The sequence below is a fragment of the Carassius auratus genome, unplaced genomic scaffold (assembly GCF_003368295.1).
Source record: "Carassius auratus strain Wakin unplaced genomic scaffold, ASM336829v1 scaf_tig00215878, whole genome shotgun sequence".
In the NCBI taxonomy this organism is placed as follows: domain Eukaryota; kingdom Metazoa; phylum Chordata; class Actinopteri; order Cypriniformes; family Cyprinidae; genus Carassius; species Carassius auratus.
Window position 1 is genome coordinate 464,539 of NW_020528288.1, and position 21,483 is coordinate 486,021.

Genomic DNA, 21,483 nt, shown 5'->3' on the forward strand with positions numbered 1-21,483 from the left:
AAATTGATTATATGATATGAGAACATTTTATTTTTGACTTTCTATCCCAAAATGTAATGTTTAATTCTATGTGTTACTTGCTGCTTCAGAAACGTACTTACAATTTCTAAGTGACAACTGTTTCTACACCTTGTTGTTTGTTTTTTTCTACAGTTTATGAAAATCCCAACTGATAATGTGTAATATGGAAAAACTGTGGAAATGAATCCCCAGTTCTTTACATAATAATATCATTGTTACATATTATTATATATTTTTCTACATATACAAATAAACAATAAAATATTTATTCATAAACAATATGAATATTTCCCTTAGAAACAGTTCCTCCTAGCACTGTCTGAATGGGTAAAAGTCCATATATACATCTTCCTGGGATTGCTCAGCCACAACCCCACCACCAGCCAAAGGCTTAGTTTAGAACCAAGTCCAAAAGCACAGTAACAAAGAGAAAAGTCTTAATCTCTGAACTTTGTTACTTATGCTAAGTATCCTGAAGTTTCTTCATGGATGGCCAGTCATGTACTGCTGGTACAGATTATGTGCACTCAGGTACTGCGGCTGGGCCTGGATACTGTGATGGCTGCGTGGTGGAATTGTGGCTGAGGGATATTGTCAGCAGAAGTATTCGTTGGGCTGTCCCTCAATCTTAGCCGTGGACTCAGAGTCTAGGCTGGACCGGGCCGACAGAAGTCTGTTGGATTCCTCTGCATTCAGTCTGTTGAGATATTCCCCTTCCAAGCCTTTGGCCTTGGTGCTGGGAGACAGAGTCTCAAACGTTACATACGAGTCCTGAATGTCTTTGGGCTTTTTGCCCAGAAACTTCTTAATTTTCCTTTTAAGTGCCCCGCAGCACACGATCACAGTCAGAGGTACGGCTATCACACAAGCAACTGTGATTACTACAACATTAATAAGCTTTTGGGTTCCATTAGCGCTTGCTGCAGCATCTGTTGAGAAGATTACACACTGCTCCTTTTTGGGGATCAGCCCCTTGACGCACACGCAGGCGATGTATTTGGTTTTTGGAACCAGTCCCTCAATGACGATCCGGTTGTTGCCTGGATTGACGTTAATTCTGCGCATATCCCTCTCGCCAAACACAGCGTAGAGTACACTGAAAGCAGTTGTGTTCTTGGCAGTTGGTGCCCTCCAGTTCAGACACACAGTGTAGTCCGTATCGCCAATCACTTTCACAGAGCGCACAACCCTGTCTGGATCTTGCTGCAGCGAAGATGTGTTCGCAGCCAGGTTGCTCAGATTGGTGTCTAGGAACCCGTCGGGACTGGCTGTTTGGGTATTCATCCGACTGTTAGCGGCATTGTCGCTTTCCATACCTGGATATGGGCCTGTGTAGCTCACGGTGGCACCGAGTGGTAGTGCATTTTTGGGAGTTGGGGAAACATACGTGGCAATGTGTTTTTCTTGATAGGCTGCCTTGACTATTGGGTTCGGCTTTTTGGACTTCACTTTGGTTTTTGGATCCACTGTCAGGTTCTCATGTTTGGGTGCGTCACTTATGATCAAAGAAATTACGGCTTCTGCACTCCCTGCATAATTTGTTGCTTTGCAGATGTATTTTCCTGTGTCACGATAGGACACTGCTTGCACGCTTAAAATAGACCAAACGATTCCCTCCTTTGAATTCTCCAGTTGAGCTGCAAAATTTAAATGAAACAAGTAGAACGCTTAAGTACATTCACTCAGAATGCAAGAACTAATTAGTATTGTGTAATTACAGTGCACTGTTGTGTCCATGCCAGCAGTGTAATCACTGTGCATTAGCACTTCTGGCTAATGCTGCTTACCCGGCCACCACTGTGCTGACTCACCTGTCCCATTCAGTTGCTTCCCATCTGCCCTTCTCCAGGCCAGCTCGGGGATGGGAACTCCAATGGTTCCACATCGCAACAACACATTGTTCCCCACTGCGCTTCTCACCCGGGCTACGGCTGTGTGGACACGAGGCCCCTGGCATCGCCTGAGCTCAGCATCGGTAAACAGAACTCCAGAGAGGCTCTCTGGATCTGCGCACCTCAGTCTCGTATCAATGAAAGCCACCGACAGACTGGGAGACTTCTGGAACTCGACCAGGTCATATAATCGACAATCGCACAACCAAGGGTTGTCATGAAGACCTGGGGCAAAACAAATGATCAATGGCAAGTTACCACAAAACTCTTAAATTCAGAAAACCTTTATGATTGTTATAAAAAAAGTTATCATTCTGAGAGAATGTCTTCTAAAAGTTTTCTTAAGAAATCAAGGGATGTTTTCTTCTTTTTTTATTTTATGTATTTTTAAAATGTATTTATATAAAAATATATACACTGAAAAATAATTACTGGTTAGAAATTGCTTGTAAATTCACAAATAATTGCAAAGAAAACACAAACAACAGTGAATTAAACATATACATTTATATACATTTTAAGTAGAAAAATATTAAATTAAGAAAAGAAAACAAAGGAAGAATTTACCAAGAATCATTTTTGAACTTTCTGCTCCCTGGGTGGGTTTGACTGTCAACCACATATTGAGGACATCAGATGGCACTGTCAGCAGATTATTGCTAGACAAATCCAGGTAGGTTAAATTGTTTATGTAGGGAGCAGCCTCAGATGGTACTGAGGACAGCTGGTTGTTGTGTATATCGAGTAGCCTCAGACTGGGCATGTCCATGAGGGATTCCCACGGAAACCAAGTGAGCGAATTTCCATCGAGCCTTAGTTCCTCTAAACTGTACAAACCCCGAAAACTGTCCGAGCTGAGAGAGGACAAAACGTTAAAAGACATCCAAAGGAATTCTAAGTTTGAGAGGTAGCTAAAAGCCTCGCTAGGGATCCTCTTGATGGAAGTCTTTTCAATCCGAAGTTTCGAGGTGTCGTCTGGGAACGTGGCGGGCACCAGGGAAATCTCGGGATCATTGCAAATCACGCTCCTGCAAAACGCATTAGAAACAAGAATAAAGAGTGATAATCAGGGATTTGAAAACCAGCGGTCTTTGACCGAAGCTACAAATGCTTTTAAAAAAAATTACAAATTCACAAATCTAAAGTTATTATTTGCGTGAAAATGTAAACACATTGCGAAAAATAAATGAAAAATCTAAATATATCCTAAACTGTATTACACACAATATGTAGCCAGAATGTGAAATGCGCAAAAATCAAAAAGGCACAAGTGCACCACATTTCAAGTGAATTAAAATACACAGCATGAATTACATAGGCTACAGACTCACCTGGCTCTTGATCCATCACTCAGGTTATGATAAAAGCAGCTGCACTGGGAAGGACAGGTGCTCCGAACAAGTGGAAAGCCACCAGATGCCAGTAGAAGACTCAAAAAGACAGTAAGAGACATTTCGCTACTCGTGTCAACAAAACGCCGCCGAACGTAGTTTTTAATGAAAAACCATCCACTTGCAATTATGGGGAAAATAACCAGCATGTCATCGTCGCTCTGCTCCGATGTCCCATAGTGATCTGACTGCTGCGAGTCCAGCAGATAAAAAGGACAGATGAGGATTAGCGAAAGCACGCGCGTTATTTTCATTTAGATGCGGATGCGTCTTGGAATCTGATAGGCTACACAGAGATACAGCTGTTAATTATAGGGAGGAAATATTTCTGAATTGCCCGTCCCCGATTCAGCTCTTGTTCAAACCATCCTCTGACAGCCAAACTATGAAATAAGTTGCATCACTTCTAGATTGTGTAAGCGCTGATGAATGCTTTTGGAACCTGGTCTGTACTTACTGGCTGTACCAGTCACTATATCGCCTATCTTGCACTGAACATGGGGGAGACCAGGGAGTGTTGAAAGATTTTGTTTCAACAACTGATAAAATAATAATAATTAATTAATAATAGTTTATTTAATAAAAAAAAATATTAATTTCTATGCAAATAATATTATTTTTTTCCCTGCTATAAAATTAGTTTATGGATCCTTTCTTGTAATAATTAATGTGCAATGTATCATCTGCATGAGAGTTGGCAGACTAAGGACATCCAAGTTTGTGCACAGCTATCATTGAGTGGCGTATCCAACAGGATTTTTAAAATATTTCCCTTCATGTAATCCTGTTAGGCCTTGGTTGAAAGGCAGCTTGCTCTTCGCCTGTTGTTAGGGTTTATAAATACTATGTTATTAATTGTTGTTAAATTTGTGTTCTTAATAGGCAGATAGAGGCCAGTGTAAGGAAATAAATAACGAAATATCTTAACATCATGAACTCAAAACAGAAAAAAACGTGCAGGAATGATAATAAATATTTGAAAATCTTTCTTGAGTTTCTGGAGCAAGCCAAATGCAGAAGAGTTAAAATTTTCCACACATTTTCTTTCTGAAAGGGTTACATGTAAATCTTTACTTGGTGTAAAACTGGTATGGCGTGTCCCTATTTAATGAGACTGTGCTCAAATAACTTTTGGACCACAAGAGTTATTTTTGCCAGAAGCCTATTTGCTTATGCTACTGTAGGTTTGTAAACACAACATGGGTTGAACCTTGGAATTAGGTCATCTGTTCTTTAGTGCCAAGTTGTAAATATAAAGCAGAATTTCTCTGCTCATGAGCTTAAGGCAAGAAAAGAAAAGCTGTAAAGTCTTATTTTTAGTTTTAAATAATTCATTTTTAATTATTTGTTTGTTTCGAAAACTGTGCAATAAGTTATTATAATATCAGTTCTGATGATTTGTATATTAATAAATAAAATCCTTAACATTTAACTAAACCTCTCTCACACACTACTAAAGTCACATTTGTATGTGGAAATTTGAGTGAAAAAAAAAAGGATTTTGTATGGTCATATGACCATAGGCATTTTTTTTTTACATGTAAATTATATTTCATAACCTCATAATCTTTACTGAACTACTTGACTGAACAATATAGGTCTTGTTTGGGACATGTATGGTATGGTAAGCAATGAATTTGAATTTTTCCATTTCATTTGTTTCACTCAGAAATTATACATTGTATATGTAAGGCCATGTGGAAATGCACAGAACTTCTTGTGATAAAACACTGATGATTGTAGATCAGATTAAATCTATACCTGATGAAAGTAGGTTAGTGTATCAGTGTTACTCTTTGTACCTTATTATTATGCTTTCAGTCATGTATGAATAATGCAATCAGGAAACAAAAGGCCTTTTAATAAATGCAGTTTTGGATTGGCTATTTTGTTTATAATATTACAAATGTTTCTATTTCAGCAATGAACACATTTTAAGATCGGGATTATATAGGATAAAGAATTGATGTTGTAAATGTCCCTAAAATTATATCTCAGAACAACAACAAATACATTTGTGAATACAGTACAAGTGTTATTTTCTCTCTCTAATGTATCTGAAGATATATTCTATTTCTCCAAACCACAGTGTCTCATACAATTGAGATTTCTCTAATCATCCCTATGCAACCCGTCTGGTATACATTGTCCGTTAGTGTCAGGAGTGACAGCTCGACACCTCGACAGAACACGACGCACTGGATTGGCACAGATTGGACTGGTTCTCATCCATCCACCTCGGTCTTATCATCAGAGCGCTCAAGCGTCCGACACACAAAGGCTTGTTGTGTAACTGAATGAGCGCTTTACAGTCGCCCTGTGTAAATACGTATTAGGGGTCAATGGTATTGAGTTGTTATATTCATTAAGACATTCTTGTGCGGATTGAGGCAGAGGGAGAGGGCTTTACATAATTACGTTCATGCTTTTTCACGTGAAATGCTCCTTTAAAAGAAGGCTTCGACTGAAAACACCGAGGCACATCGCGCGCGCAAGCAGACTGTCGTTCTGCATAGTTTGGTATCAACATAGCTTTCAAAATGGTGACGTCGTATCCATTACCAGAGGGATTCTCCGAGTTTGATGTGTTCTCCTTGGGATCTTGTCTGCTCGTGGAGGGTAAGAGTCATGTTCAGGTTAAAAAGAAAAAAGAAAATAAAAAGAATCTTTGTGGATATGCATAGCCTCAATAGGATGCGCTTTATCCAGGAACGATAGCAAAACGGTTGAAAAAAAACGCATGTTTTTGAACTGTCTATCTGAAGCATGTCAATGAATGTATGTTTCTGTTGTGTAACCGATATTTCGGGGCTTCAAGAAGCTCTGAATGTTCACACGTTTTTTGTGTCTTCTGAAGGTCTCCTCGGGTTCTTCCTGAATGCTGTCACCGTTGTTGCTTTTCTTAAAATAAGAGAATTACGGACCCCAAGTAATTTTCTCGTATTCAGTCTGGCCATGGCAGATATGGGTATTTCTATGAACGCCACAGTTGCTGCCTTCTCCAGTTTCCTGAGGTGAGCACGCGCACGTTTGTGTGTGGATGATGTTGTTGACAGAACCCCTAGAGGCGACGCTGCGTCACGGGTGTAGTGTGTAAATACAGCTGTGATGAAATGCTGGTTAAGAGGGGCCTTTTCGTAATGAATGACTAAAGTGCAGCTCTTAAGTTGTAGTGTGTGTGAGTGATAGTTGGGGTAGCATCTAATTTTTAACTGTCTGTGTGACGAAATTCGTAATTTAATCACATCCCTGCGAAAGTAAATAGCATAATCCAGCCTAATGTGATTTTCTGGTTTTAGCTGGTCTCCCTGGTCTGGACAGACTTGTTTGTTGGCTTGTTTAAGAGAAGTTTGGGGCATTTTCAGCTGCCGCTTCTGGCAACGCAGGTTGACCGGGAAAATATAACTTATTACAGCATGATAGTTGGTTTCCAACTGTTGGTTATTAGTTATCCAAATTGGTCATTAGCTAATGCAACAAATCAGCTGTTTTGGGAAACTGTAGCCAGCTAATGAGCAGTTTGGGTCAGAAACCAGCTACCATGTTCCAAAACACAAATATCAAATATTCAAGGAAACAAGTTAGCATAACACATGACTATTCATTTAAAAACTATTAATACAGATAAACAACATAAGCTATGAACATCAACCAGTAAAGTTTTATCTTTTTAAATACTTTATCTTCTTGAAACGCCAGATACTGGCCTTATGGATCAGACGGATGCCAAACCCATGGATTCCAGGGCTTTATGACTGCTCTTGCCAGCATCCATTTTATTGCAGCTATTGCTTGGGACAGATACCACCAGTACTGCACAAGTGAGTAATAAAATAAAAGAAAGAATGAGATGCTTCTTACCAAATCAGCAGGATATTCGAAATGCTTTGTTCTAGTTCAGACCACCCATGTTGCCAAGACCACCTGCTAAAGGCACTAAAAGTGCACATAGGCTTCACCGAAGGCCATTCTTTTCAGAATCTCAGTGAAGAGCCATTTTAAATGTGAACGCAGAGCATGTGAATAAGGTGTGTAAATGTGAATAACAAGAACATACACAACCATTTAAAACTTTGACACTAAAGATTTTATATATATATATATATATATATATATATATATAGAGAGAGAGAGAGAGAGAGAGAGAGAGAGAGAGAGAGAGAGAGAGAGCACCATATCAGAATACTACACTAATATTAAAAATATAGGTTTTAAAAGCATTTATAAAGATTCCATATAATAACTAATTTTCTGTGAATAGTTCTTAAAATAACCATTTTGTTTTTGTTAGTATTAACATTTGTATAACCTCAAGAACCCTTTTCTTCTATAAAGAACCTTTTTTATATGTTAAAGGTTCTTCATGGAACTACAGATGCTAGTGAAGAATCTTGGTTTTTAAGAGTGTAGAATGATTTAAGGATTTAAGTGGTTCTTAAAATATTCCTATTTCTTATTTAAACAATAAATACATTTAGTCTTTTTCTTTTGTCTTTGTTCATATGCATATGTATGAACGTGAATGTCTAAAGACTGTAAGCTATAATGACTAGCTTTAAATGCTGTTATGATACCAGTACCACTGTAATAACTTGTATTATTGTAGTAATACCTTGTGTTATTAGGGACAAGGCTGCATTGGAGCAGTGCCATCACCCTGGTTATCTTCATCTGGCTCTTCACTGCCTTCTGGGCTGCCATGCCTCTGATTGGCTGGGGAGAGTATGACTACGAGCCCCTGAGGACCTGCTGCACACTGGACTACAGCAAGGGTGACAGGTACGATGCACAGTTAATTACTACGCTCATAATTCATGTAATTTTTTATGATTATAACATAAGACATTGCTCACTAGTGCCCGTTTCAGTCACATTTTCACCCATATATTCAAATGTGTGTTCTGACCCACATAAAAAAAGCAAAATTAGGGTCATGGAGAGGTCACATGACTCTCATTTCCTTGTAAATCTGTTGACTGTGAAATAAGACCTATAATGTAATTGTCTGTCCTTTTACACAGGAACTATGTGTCTTACTTGATCCCCATGTCCATCTTCAACATGGGCATTCAGATGTTTGTTGTGCTGTCTTCCTATAAGTCTATTGATAGGAAATTCAAGAAGACTGGCCAAGCCAAGGTAAAGTATCCTCTTTATCATATTAGAATTTGACATGTGAGACCAAAGGGTACATGAAACGGACAGAGTATACATTTCCCCTCAAATTGCATAAGACTGTTATTCACAGGGTTTGAGTAGGTCAAAGAAATGTTTTGCCTCGGAGCACAAAGGCATCTCTGCAACAGTTACTGAACTCTTCTCTAGGACAGAACTATTATGTAACACTAAAAAATTGCATGCACACCAATACCAAAGTGATTGAAAAGGAAGAGGATTTCCTTACAGACAGTTAAGACTACCACAGAACTGGGTTATTATCCTTAACTGAAACTAAAACTATTAAAAACATTTTGTTTATTGGAATAAAGCTGAAATATAATAATAATAATAGCACACAATCAAGTTTGTTTTGATTTTCTCAGTAGTACACATAAAAGTACTACAGCCTGTAGTATGTAGGTCATTTTATTATGTCTTTGTTGAGCCTTCATGCTTAATTGAGCTTATTATATTTGTTCTAATTAACTCTTTTGCTTGTGTGTGTGTGTGTGTGTGTGTGTGTGTGTGTGTGTGTGTGTGTGTGATTTGTGCTTGTTCACTCATCAGAACAGTAAAATGTTTAATGGTGTATATGTTACATCAAAGTTAAATCTGCAACATGTGACTTAGAAATCCAACTAAGACTAAATCTTCTGCTCTCTCTTTATGTGCAGTTCAACTGTGGCACTCCTCTGAAGACCATGCTGTTTTGCTGGGGCCCCTATGGTATCCTGGCTTACTATGCTGCTGTGGAGAATGCAACACTTGTTTCTCCTAAACTGAGAATGGTAAGCAAATCATGTTTGAAGCATAGCAGACACCCAAAAAAAGAGTTCCTCCCAACATGAATCATTTACCTACCTTTATGTCTTCTTGTAGAATACAAAAGAAGATACTGCAAAGTCTGGTTTTGTGTATACAGTGAAAGTCAGTGGGTACCAAAACAACATAAAAAAAGGATAGATTTATCTAAAAAAAGTTTTCTTTTGTGTTCCACATACGAAAATAAAAAGTTCTAATGGTTACATTGAACCTCAAATGAATTAAATTAATACATGACACATCCTAGTCTGATTTAATATAAACAGATCCATATATATTTGGACACTGACATCATTTTCATAATTTTGGCTCTGTATGTTACCAGAGCATAATTAAAAATAAAACAATCAAGATGAAATTGAAGTGCAGACTTTAAGCTTTAATTCAAGGGGTTGAACAAAAATATAAAATTCTTAGGAAATAGAACCATTTTTATACATTTTTTTATATTTTGTTGAGAATTCTTTGCAGTCAATGACTGCCTTAAGTCTGAAACTCATGGACATCACCAAAGACTGAGTTTCCTCCTTTGTGATGCTTTGCCAGGCCTTTACTGCAGCTGACTTCATTTGTTTGTTTGTGGGTCTTTCTGCCTTTAGTTTCTCCTGATTTCAACCTGATTGAGCAGGCATTTCACTTGCTGAACTGAGAATGTTCCTGCTCTCTCTCTCTCTCTCTGATGGATTTGTTCTGTTTTACTTGCATGGAGAGCTGCCATGACCACATGATGTGGGTTCACAGCAACAGCTTCCTAATGCAAATGGCACAGTCCACTCAAGACCATTTACCTGCTTAACTGATGTTGAAATAACAAAGAAATATCCCACGCATGTCCATGAAAAAGCTTCAGCGGTCCAATTACTCATGGTCTTTTGTAATTCCTTAACATTTCCTCCAATTTTGATGAGAATACCTTCAAATTAAATCTCAGACTGTGTCAGCTTGCACTTAAACCCAAATTCATGATAAAACTGTAACTTGAATATGTTTTGGTCAGCAGCTAAAAAAAAAAATACAAATTGTACTTGTGACCAAATGTATATGAACCCAACTATATATATTAAACTATATATTAAAGAATCTTATATAACTTTTTCCACAAATATATTAAGCAGCACAACTGCTGTTGTTGTATGACACTGAAGAAGTAATGGCTGAAGAAAATTCAGCTTTGCCATGACATTAATACATAAAAAAAAAAAAAAAATCAAATAGAGACTAGTTGTTTTAAATTTTACTGGATTTTGAATCAAATACATTTTGAGACTAGTGTAAAAACAGTAACTGAAGCAAAAATTTACTGTTAAACTATTTATTCAATATTGTTTGCAGAAATTAATCTGTTCTGAACATATTCTTACAGATTGCACCCATTTTGGCTAAGACATCACCTACTTTCAACGTCTTTGTTTACTCCCTTGGAAATGAGAACTACAGAGGAGGAATCTGGCAGTTGCTCACTGGCCAAAAGATTGAGACTTCTGCTGTTGAGAACAAGACCAAATAAACTAATGTGATAACAGTTCATGTCCTGGTAGTTTCTAACAGGTATGACCCTTGTTTATTGGAACTGTGTGCTTATGTCATTCTTGCTGTATTTTGGTGGAGTGTTTGTGGACATGAGTGTGGAGTCTGTGTTTGTGGTAGTTTGTGGTCTTTTATATATAATATAGTTAATTTCAGCAACTAATAAAATGTATAAACTGATATTTTGACAAGGCTCCTATAATGGAAATGTTACAAATCGGGGTCCAATTTCATCCTTATCATTGCAAAGAACATTTAAGCACAGAATTTGTGGCCATCATTTAATAACGGTTAAGCATGTATAAACTGATATTTTGACAAAGCTCCTAATGGAAATGTTACAGATTGGGGTGCAATTTAATCCTTATCATTGCAAAGAACATTTAAGCACAGAATTTGTGGCCATCATTTAATAATGGTTAAGCAGCTTCCATATATGCAGTTCTGGAAGTACAGTAAACACAACCAAATATATAACTTATTTTTTAGGTTGTGGGTGAACTTTCAAGATATTTTATTGCCATATAAGTGCCATTACATTGTACATTAAAACTGTCCTTTTAAATGTCACAATTAGAGAAAATTAAAAGTTACAAATAAAAAACACATTTATTTACTGCTAGCTTTAAGAGTGCAATATTTTTTACCCTCTCTACATTATATGAATTTATTTCAAGTTAACCATAATGTACAATTTGGCACACCCAGGAAATAAAGTGTACATTATTTAGCACATAGGGAAATCATTTGCTATGAGATAAAGGTCTACATCAAGCTTATGAGACAGAATTAGGCAAGCAACATTTTCTAATCCCAGAAACAACGGTGCTTTTCATGAAAACACATTCCCTACTGCACAAGATTAGTCAAAAGGAAAAGATTATGCATGAGACTCACTGCGATTGGAAATGTTCAGACTGGTGGTCTCGTTTTCCATCTGCAGATTCTGTCTCTGTTTTAACATGAATCATTCTGACAACTGAAAAATAATAAATGAATCACAAATTATTTTTATGTTGCTATTTTGTACACTGTATACACTGTACACTTCATGTTTTTAATTAAAAGTCTAAGAATTATTTGTAGTTTCACTTTGTGCATAACAGAAATATAATTTCCACATTCACAGATGTAATGTTCAATAAAGAGTCTGAGAATCGCAAGCCAAAGAAGCCTGTAATGCCAAGCTAGAAATAGACTTAAAATGTGCATATTTCTAGCTTCTTTTTGTCAAGAATATAATTTGATGACAGACTACTATGCATGCAAAGACAAAAGGTCACTCTTTTTACACATTTGCACTAAAACACAAATACTAAATATTTATTTAACATCTTAATCAATACACAATAAAAATGATATAATATGCTGACATAATGAAGTGCATAACAAGTTAACTACTGAGTTTTAGTTGATGGATAAAAGGAGAACAGATAGAAGTAAACTGATATAATACAGAATATATATGGCTTTTTCAACTCATATGACAATGTACTGTACAGTAGTATCAACTATTAGCTATTTAGCTCGACTTCCTCAAGTGCACTTTCATTAACCTGTGAATAATGTTCAGTGGATGTATTGTCAGCAACATCTCATATCTCTGTATCTCGGCCAAGATGCACAACAGTGAAATAAACATTGGTGGCTAATTCATTATGTCTTAATTGAGTTCGCTGGACCACTGAACATTTCAGTGAACTGAAGAACTACGAAGATGTTCATTCCATAACTGCAAATCTTACAATGGTCAGCATTTTTAAATTAAAGAATTTTTAAATTAAAATATCTTTACATCATTTGTATTTTATATGGCCTCATTAGTGTATTTTTTCCCTTCTTTCTTTGAAGTCACAAATAATTGCTGACATAAGAGATGGCTTTAGCTTCTACGTATATTGATATTTATATATTACTTACATACGCCTGGTTATTTCTTTAATTTTAATGATCCTGCATTCAGAAATCCACAAAACAACTAAAAAAAAACCTTAAACTTAAAAAACTTACTAAAACTAAAAGCTTAAAGCGTACTTTACAAATTATTAATTTAGGCCACTTATTTGCATACCACTAAAAGATTCTGGTGCATGGAAAGAATGCTTATAAAAATGAAACAATATTTTTTATAATAGCCAGATGTCATCTAAAAATGTGGCAAATTTGTGGAGGGCACCCAAGTCACACAACTGGTTAGCAATTTTGAAACATACAGAGGTTTTACAGAGGTAAACCAATGCATAACTGACATAAATATGGAATCTCATTGTCCAGTTATTTGAAATCTATTTTTCTACTTGGAATAAAAAAGGAAAGATTCTTCAAAACATTTTCTGTATATTAACACGAATCGTCCACAGCTTTGTGCAATCCAAGTGAATTTGCTTTGAGGTCTAGACAAGTGAAATAATAAATCACACATGTGATGTCAGTATGTGATACAAACGGTTCTTTGGTATGTAGTCAGTTCATAACATGTAACACATTGTACTGACATCGAGAGTGTCTGATCCGCTGCCTTGCAATCCAGAGTAATCAGTCACAAGCTTACGATCAGATGTCCGAAAGGTTCAAGAGCAGAGTGAAAGGTCAAAATGGCTGCCAGAAGTCATCTATTTTTTATTTGATTAAACAACATTTGAAGCAGATGTTCAGCAAATGGAATTGGGAAGAAAATGTCTCTCATAACAACAGAACTTGCAGTTCATGCTGGCAGCGTTTTCACAACAAGTGATAGTCAACACAAAACCAGTGGAAAAATGATAAAAGCAAGCTCCATTTATTACATTTAGCACTAAACAAATTGAGATTTTGGGAATTTGTGCTACCGTGTGTTCATAAACATAATGTTTGAACAATTAGACATAAAACAGTAAAAAAATATTTCTGGTGTTTTTTTTGTTTTTTTTAGAAATTGTACTTTAAAGGATTATGGACATAATGTAATCTGGATTACTGATGTGTGCGTCATTGCTCTTTAGAGAGCGCTGTGTTCTCAGTCATTTAAAGTGCTAAAGTCATATTAACTATTGTGGAATAAAAAGGGATATATGCATATTGCCTACATGACTTTTGTTGTAATTTAATCTGACCTTAAAAAAAGACAGGAAAAACCTGGATATCAATAATTAATGAATCCATAAATAAAATAAATTAATCAATTATTTAAATACTATCTCTATACTTTTGTAGTATTTATTAATGTTTTGAATTAGCTTTTGTTCATATTTTTCCTTTTAATTTACAATTTAGACATTCTTAGTGATTTTGTCATTTTTATTATTGAATTGTTTCAGTTTTTATATGTAGCTTTAATTTACTTATGTTTTAGTTTTAGTATCTCAAATTAATATTTATCTAAAAATAGTATAGGTTTTTTTTTTGGGGTTTTTAGTTTTCTTCATCCAATATTTATTTTTATTTTAGCTTTAAAAAAAATAATTTGTAATAGTTTTAGTTAATAATAACAATGTCCATTCATGCAAGCAAAAAAAAAATACGCAATAATTTTTGTCAGGCTATATGCCCAACAATTCGAGCAGCTGAGTGTTTAGCCATCTCCAAGAAACGGCAAAAGAAGCTCTCTTCCATCTACACTTTGCCCTCTATGACTAGCACTGTATAGTCATTTCTATTCTACCTACTTGATTTTTTGTTATTATTATTATAACATATGCACTCTCTATTTGACTTCTATTAGACCCGCTTGTGTTTTTATTTAAAAATAACAATAACATACCCTGCGTGTGTTAGACTAACCGATACTAGTCACAGAACTAACATAATATTGCTCTTCTGCTGGTTTGATTGCTTCTGTTGCCTCAATTTATAAGTCGCTTTGGATAAAAGCATCTGCTAACTGACTAAATGTAAATGTAAATATTAATTTTAGTAATAACTTGAGCCAATTTAATGTAATGGTGTAATAAAATAAAATCTTAAGCAGCCAGCCTGAGAAAAAAAAATGCAGAATTGAGTTTAATTTATTTAATAAACAATGAATTTACATTGTTATCAGTACTTTGTCAAATTTGTGACTCCAGAATCAAAGCTAGTTTTCACTACAAGTGGACAATGGGCGGCATAGATTCCTCAGTCTCTCTAAATTTTTATGTCACATACAACAGATCCCCAATCTGGAAACATGACTTTTAAATGTGAATCTGCCTGTCCATGTTTTCGCCTGTTAATATAAAGAGAAATAGAGAGCTGATGATGTGTAACGATTTCTTATCTTGGGTTAATTTTACAAGTGACTAGCTTGGCTGCTGTCTGAGCCAGCCTCCATTAATGAAATTGAATTTTCTCAACAAGGTTAGTTTAATCCTTTTGTTTATTATTCACTCAGGAGCATGGATTAAACATTTTTAATAATCCCCCCACCCCCCCCCCCCCCCCCCCCTGCATATTTCAATTTCACATGTCCACATGTGCAGCAGGTCTGTGATTTGTTACTTGGCATGACAAGAACACATGGTTTGATGTCAAACACTATATTCTCATATTATACAGTATGTGCATGTAAATGTGGCCTGTATGGAAAAAAAATATATTAAAAGATCAAACACAAATGAAATCATCTCAGAACATTCCCACCAGATAAGTACAAATGTTGAACAAGACTCAAGAAGAAGACTTTACGAGCTTGTAAAAATGTGTTTCTCAAGATTTAGTGATTCTTTTATACACACACACACACACACACACACACACACACACACACACACACACACACACACACACACACACACATATATATATATATATATATATATATATATATATATATAATTCAGAGAATATTGAATATCCTGTCAAAAAAGAATACAATCAGAGCAAATATCTAAAAGTGTCAAAACACTGAAATAAAAGACAGACTTCAGCTTATTACAGCTTTTGAAGCCAATAAAATGGGAGTGTAAACATTGCTTCAACAAACACGGACATCATGAATTAATACTTTTTTACCACAGGAGATTACATGGTGAACTTGTTTTCCATGATTTCAGATCAGATCAGAATGGAGTTTTAGGCTGGAACAGCACAAAAACTTTGATCCTCAGGGAACTAATCCAGTGAAGAAAAGGAGGAGGAGGGATTGGGGATATGACGTATGTGCTTCACGCCAAGCCAATGCAAGGAATTAAAACCATATTATTTCCAGTGAATGAGTAGACTGCAAAGACAGGCTGTAGAGAGAGGGATTAAAAAAGAGAGTGAGAGGAAGACAGAAAGAGCACATGAAAACAACAGCTCCTAGGGGGGAAACAGACCATTTGAATGCATGTTATGTAGTGCACTACAGTCCATGCCCTGAATAAATGCACAACATCATGTGATGCAAAGGTTTATTATAATTCTGTAACAAAGTCAACGATTGGTCGGAAGGAAGAGGACAGGGTCGGAGGGACTGCTTCTGGTGAACTTCATTCACATTCAATAAATAAACATAAACGCTACCAGCGCTCAGTATAGCACAATTCGTATACAACAATTTCACAGGGCTCTCCAGAGCAGGCACAGTCTTCCCACCAGATAGCAGTCATGTGTCTCTCTCTCCACCAGCTCACTCCCAGGCTCTTATGTGGTCTCTCCACACCAATTATTGGAATCAGATACAGGTGTTTGTCATTTGCATTTGACCCACTTAATCCCAACTTTCTCTCACGCAGCAGACCTCGCTGAACCTTGCCTCCCTCACCACATATTTATTTTCTTTTTTTGTGTGGGTTTGTTTATGCTTAATTTAATACATTTTATCATAGTGAAATTATGCCACTTTGTCTATAAAGTAAAAGGGTCAAGTGATGGTGAGAATTTGCAATTTTGTAGATTTGGTTGGCTCCTTCGGGGGTATCAAGCTGGGCGTAGAGCTCAGCATAGTGCCAGGCTTTTGCGGTAGCCACTATCTTTTTTGCTTTCAACATTAGTCGTTGGTATTCTTGCCAGTTGTTGGCTGCCCGAGAGACACACCACCACCTTCTTTGCCTTTGTGGCTTCTTGCACTTCGTTGGTCCACCATCAGACCTGTTTGTCGATGAAGGGTCATCCTGTCTTAGTCATAACGAGGCACTCTCCTGCCGCATCGTGGATCTTCTTGGTCACATTTGCCCAGAGTGTTTGAACAGGCTGGTCATCATCATCATACAAGCCAATAGTCAATCTGAGTCGAACGTCTGCCACTGGTGTAAGTGGCGTGATGGGAGTGACGTTTCTAAAAAATGTGTTGGCAACAACCAGATCGTGGGCCTCTGTGCCATCGAGAATTCAGCCGCCCTCTTTATTTCGAATTAAATAGCCTTGTCCACTGTGTACCTGCTCATACCCATCTCACGAAGCACCGGCATGCCCGTTGAGGTTGCCGACAATCAGGAGATGCTCACTGATGTTGATTGATTGAAGGTGATCATCGACCTGGTGCAAGAATTCCTCCCTTTCAGCATCAGTACACCAGATCTGGGGGCATAGCAGGATCACCGACCTGGTGTTGATCTTAATTAACATGAGGCTATCCGAGATGAAGCGGACTTCAACTACGTTGTCGTGCAGCTTCTTACTGATGAGGATCACCAATCCCTTTTGGCTATTTGTTACTCAATAGTAGTAGAACTTATACCCTTGCCCTATGTCTCTCGCCTTAGCGCATTTCCCCCTTGTTTTTTGTGTATGCAGGCGATATCGACGTTTCGAGTTCCCAATTAATCGGCCAGTTAGCGGGTTTTTCCACTAAGCGTGGAGATATTAAGGGTTGCAAATCTGGATGTAGATTACTAAACATGGCATTAAAAGTATAAAAGTCAGTAATTTTATTGGAAAGTAACACTGTCCAACAGCAACAATTTAAAATTTAAAGTTACAGCGGTGGCTTGCCTCCCTTCAGTCCATAGACTTACAACAGAGACCCCTTAGTGTGCCGTGACTTTTCTGGGTTGTAATTGAGAATAAATGGGCAAAGTCACATGAGAGGAGGAAATCCATCGCACTATAATTGGATATGATCAGTTATGATTGAATGTGATTGGTTTATGCAATAAATCTTGACTCTTTTTTTCGTGCGACCTCTTGGTCTGAATGAAGAAAAATATGGCGTTATTGAATAATTATAAAGTAAACAACTCCCACTTAGATACCACTACTTTGTGTCACATCAAAATAAAACTTGAAATAGTCTGAAAACGTGATGACTGCATCAGTTTTTAGTAAGCATTCGGCGTGATGAAATGAAAAGATATATCTTTGTGTCTGTGGCAGTGTTTACAGAGCTTTTATGATGAAAACCTGAAATAAGTTGACTATTAAAAAGAACAGCTGAACATCAGTTCACAAATAAAAAGAATATTGGTAACATTTTACAATTAGGTGTCATTTAATGTAACTAACATGAACAAGCAATGAACATTTATTACACTATGTATGAATCTTTTTTAAATTAGTTAATAAAAATACTCTTGTTCATTGCTAGTTCATGTTAGTTCACAATGCATAAACTAATGTTAACAAACACAACTTCTGATCTTAATAGCGCATTAGTAAATGCTGAAATTGAAATATTTACTAAGATTAATAAATGCTGTAGAAGTAGGCTATTGTTTATTCTTAGTTCATGTTAATTAAAGTAGTTAACTAATGTTAATTAATGAAACATTATTGTAGATTGTTTCCAAAATATAGTTAAAATTGTTACTGGCTTTAGTTATTATTTTAGAATAAATATTTATATTTATGTAATATTTATTTAACCAGGAAAATGTGACAACATTAAGTGCAACAGGGACCTATACACACACACAAATATATATGGGCCTCCCCATTTCAAATCACCACCGCACGCCATATGTTAATATTATACACAGCATGTTGAGCCTGTACGCCTTACAAGAGCCATCTTGTGGTAGGAGTTAATACAATCATTCAATTAATTGCTGATTTCTATGCCAATAGACCTTAACCAGGATAGCCTTATTTATTTTTTTGACAGGAATGGAAATGAGGCTGTGAGGGATAAAGTTATAGTGCATTAAATTTTTTGCATTGTTGTTCAGCATATTCAGCATATATGTATGATTCATTCCATTGATTTCATGTTTATATATATATATATATATATATATATATATATATATATATATATATATATATATATATATATATATATATATATATATATATATAAACATGAAATCAATGGAATGCAGTCAGAGATCAGAGAAGCAAGAAATTTAAATATATGTTTTAAGGTGGGGTTTGAAATCCTGTATTTAAGAAAGATCACAACTGTGTTTGGGAATAAAATTCCAGAGTGTGGGGGCAGAGATACAAAACACTTGTCCACCAAACAAATGAACTGTAGACCTGTATCTGAAGAGCGTGGTGTGCGAACTGGGGAGTAAGTATGAATGAGATCAGAAATATATATTTTTGGGGTGGAGGGGCAAGGCCATGAAGTGCTTTGAAGGTAATAAGGGAGAATCTTGTATTGAATATGAAAACAAACAGGTAGCCAATGAAGTCTGTGTAGGATGGGAGTAATGTGAGAAGGTTTTTTTTGTGTTTGGTAGACCATAGAAAAAAGAGAAGAACTGTAGTCGAGTTGAGAAATAATGAAGGAGTGAACCAGTGTCTCAGCATAATTGGAATGCAAGCGAGTGATATTACGAAGGTAAAAGTAGGCAGATTCAGTGAGTGGAGAAATAAATGTGAGGTAGGAAGGATTGGTGAACCGACACGTAGTAGATCTGTTTTATCAGTGTCAAATTTGAGAAAGGTTTTGATCATCCAGGCATTTCTATCATTAATACAAGCTGATATGGAGTTGGTGGGAAAGGGTGAGTTGTGTTGAGAATTGATATAGAGCTGGGTGTCATCTGCATAGCAGTGGAAGTTGAGGCTGTGATGACGGATAATATTACCTTAAGGATATGAATATGAAAATATATTAAGTAAATATATGAAAAATAAGTTCTGGAATCCATACATAACATGTAAATAACAAATAACATGACTATATACATTTTAATGTCTTTGAAATATAAAAGCCTTCCAAAAGGAAGGCTAGGGGACAGTTGTGGCCTAATAGTTAGGGAGCCAGAGGTGTCATCCGAAGGTTGCGGGTTTGATACTTGGTACTGATAGAAAATGTAGGTGGGGGTTCTCTTCTACTCTCAATACCCACAAATGAGGTAATCTTGATCAAGGCATGTACCTAACCCAGGCACTACAGGAAATATGGCACAGTGTGTGTTTTCACTACTCACTGCTGTGTGTGTGTGTGTGTGTGTGTGTGCGTGTGTGTGTGTGTGAACTTGGATGGGTTAAATGCACGGGTTACCATACTTGGCCTACATGTCATTTAACATTCAAAGATGTGTTTAAATAACATATTGAGTGCTAATTCATATACAAATGAATGTGTTCATGGGTAGCTAATGCAATGCTGAAATGCACTAAATTGGTATGATTTTTGTAAATCCAGAGTTTGAATGTTGTATAATCTCTAAATTGTTTTGTGTAATTATAGACACTTGACTAGTGAATGGTCTTTGAATGTTTTGTGGACATTCACACAAAGACCACTCACTAGTCAAGTGGCTATAATTACACAGAAAACTGAGATGCCACAAAACTGGAAGACTTTCTGAATGTATATAAGTGGTGTGCTATTTGAGAGAGGAACATTTAAAAGATGGAAATAAAGAAATAGGGAAAATACATATATTTTGAATCATTTAATGCTATTGTGTGAATAATATGCAATCATCTGATCAATAAAAAAAAGTAAATGTAAAAGTATTTTAAAATGTAAATCTAATTACAAGTACTTCATTTTTGGAATTTGATTATTCTTTAACAAGAACACTAACAAGTATCAACCATAGCTCTAACAGGCTTTTTTCTGATTTCAGTAGGCTTTTAAGTTAAATTTGTATCACAAGCCATCAACCAACATCAACATTGTTTCTGTAATAAACTGGAAGACCTTATGTTTAGATTCACATTTGGCACAGGTTTGACCCGCTGCAGTACATCAAATAAACCACTAGATGTCATTAACCCCCAATTATTAGTGTTGTTCAGAGGGCAGGAAATGCCAAACTGAGTACGCTCCCGTGTTTGCACAGCAGATGGCGTTACACTATCACTAAAACCACTGATCATATAGCATACAAGCGCAAACTATACATCCTGGCTGTCAGTCAACTGCAAGGAAAAAAATATTTTTAAAAATGACAATGCTTATTCCTGTCACTTCTACCTTGAAAGCTTCTGGACAAATCTTCACAGTTTACAGCTGATCAATCTTAGCTGCAAAGGATGAGGAGCTGTCCAACCAGCTGTGGTGCTGAAATTCAATGACCTGATTTTTAAACAATACATTAAATGTATCAAATGGAAAACTGTTTGCCTTTTTTTTTTTTTTATAAAATGGCTTTTCTCTTATATCTTCTCTTATACATTCTATAGATATATTAGAAATGCTCGTTTTGATTTTCTACACGATCGTCCCTCATCATAATAAAAATTTTGATCAAACAAATTAAACCCATTTTAAACTTGCATGACATGATTACACATCAATTATTCCACTTCAGCTAAACTATGCATTAGGTGTAAGGGGTAGATTACACATTGTGTGCGTAATTTTTCTTTTCGATTTTTTCTTTCTCCCTTTC

General features: G+C 36.2%; 2 protein-coding genes across 2 annotated transcripts; one reads left to right on the forward strand and one right to left on the reverse strand.

Moving 5' to 3' along the window:
* Window positions 1-554: 554 nt before the first annotated feature.
* LOC113096123 (leucine-rich repeat, immunoglobulin-like domain and transmembrane domain-containing protein 1) lies at window positions 555-3,734 on the reverse strand. The gene is made up of 4 exons (XM_026261564.1): window positions 3,245-3,734; window positions 2,481-2,941; window positions 1,833-2,138; window positions 555-1,658 (listed from the first exon to the last, which is right to left on the reverse strand). Exons 1-4 carry the CDS (start codon window positions 3,556-3,558, stop codon window positions 616-618), a joined length of 2,124 nt encoding a protein of 707 aa, XP_026117349.1. The 5' UTR covers window positions 3,559-3,734; the 3' UTR covers window positions 555-615.
* Window positions 3,735-5,441: 1,707 nt separating this feature from the next.
* On the forward strand, window positions 5,442-10,993 carry rgra (retinal G protein coupled receptor a). The gene is made up of 7 exons (XM_026261533.1): window positions 5,442-5,923; window positions 6,162-6,318; window positions 7,004-7,125; window positions 7,930-8,083; window positions 8,326-8,443; window positions 9,139-9,252; window positions 10,650-10,993. Exons 1-7 carry the CDS (start codon window positions 5,845-5,847, stop codon window positions 10,791-10,793), a joined length of 888 nt encoding a protein of 295 aa, XP_026117318.1. The 5' UTR covers window positions 5,442-5,844; the 3' UTR covers window positions 10,794-10,993.
* Window positions 10,994-21,483: the final 10,490 nt, after the last annotated feature.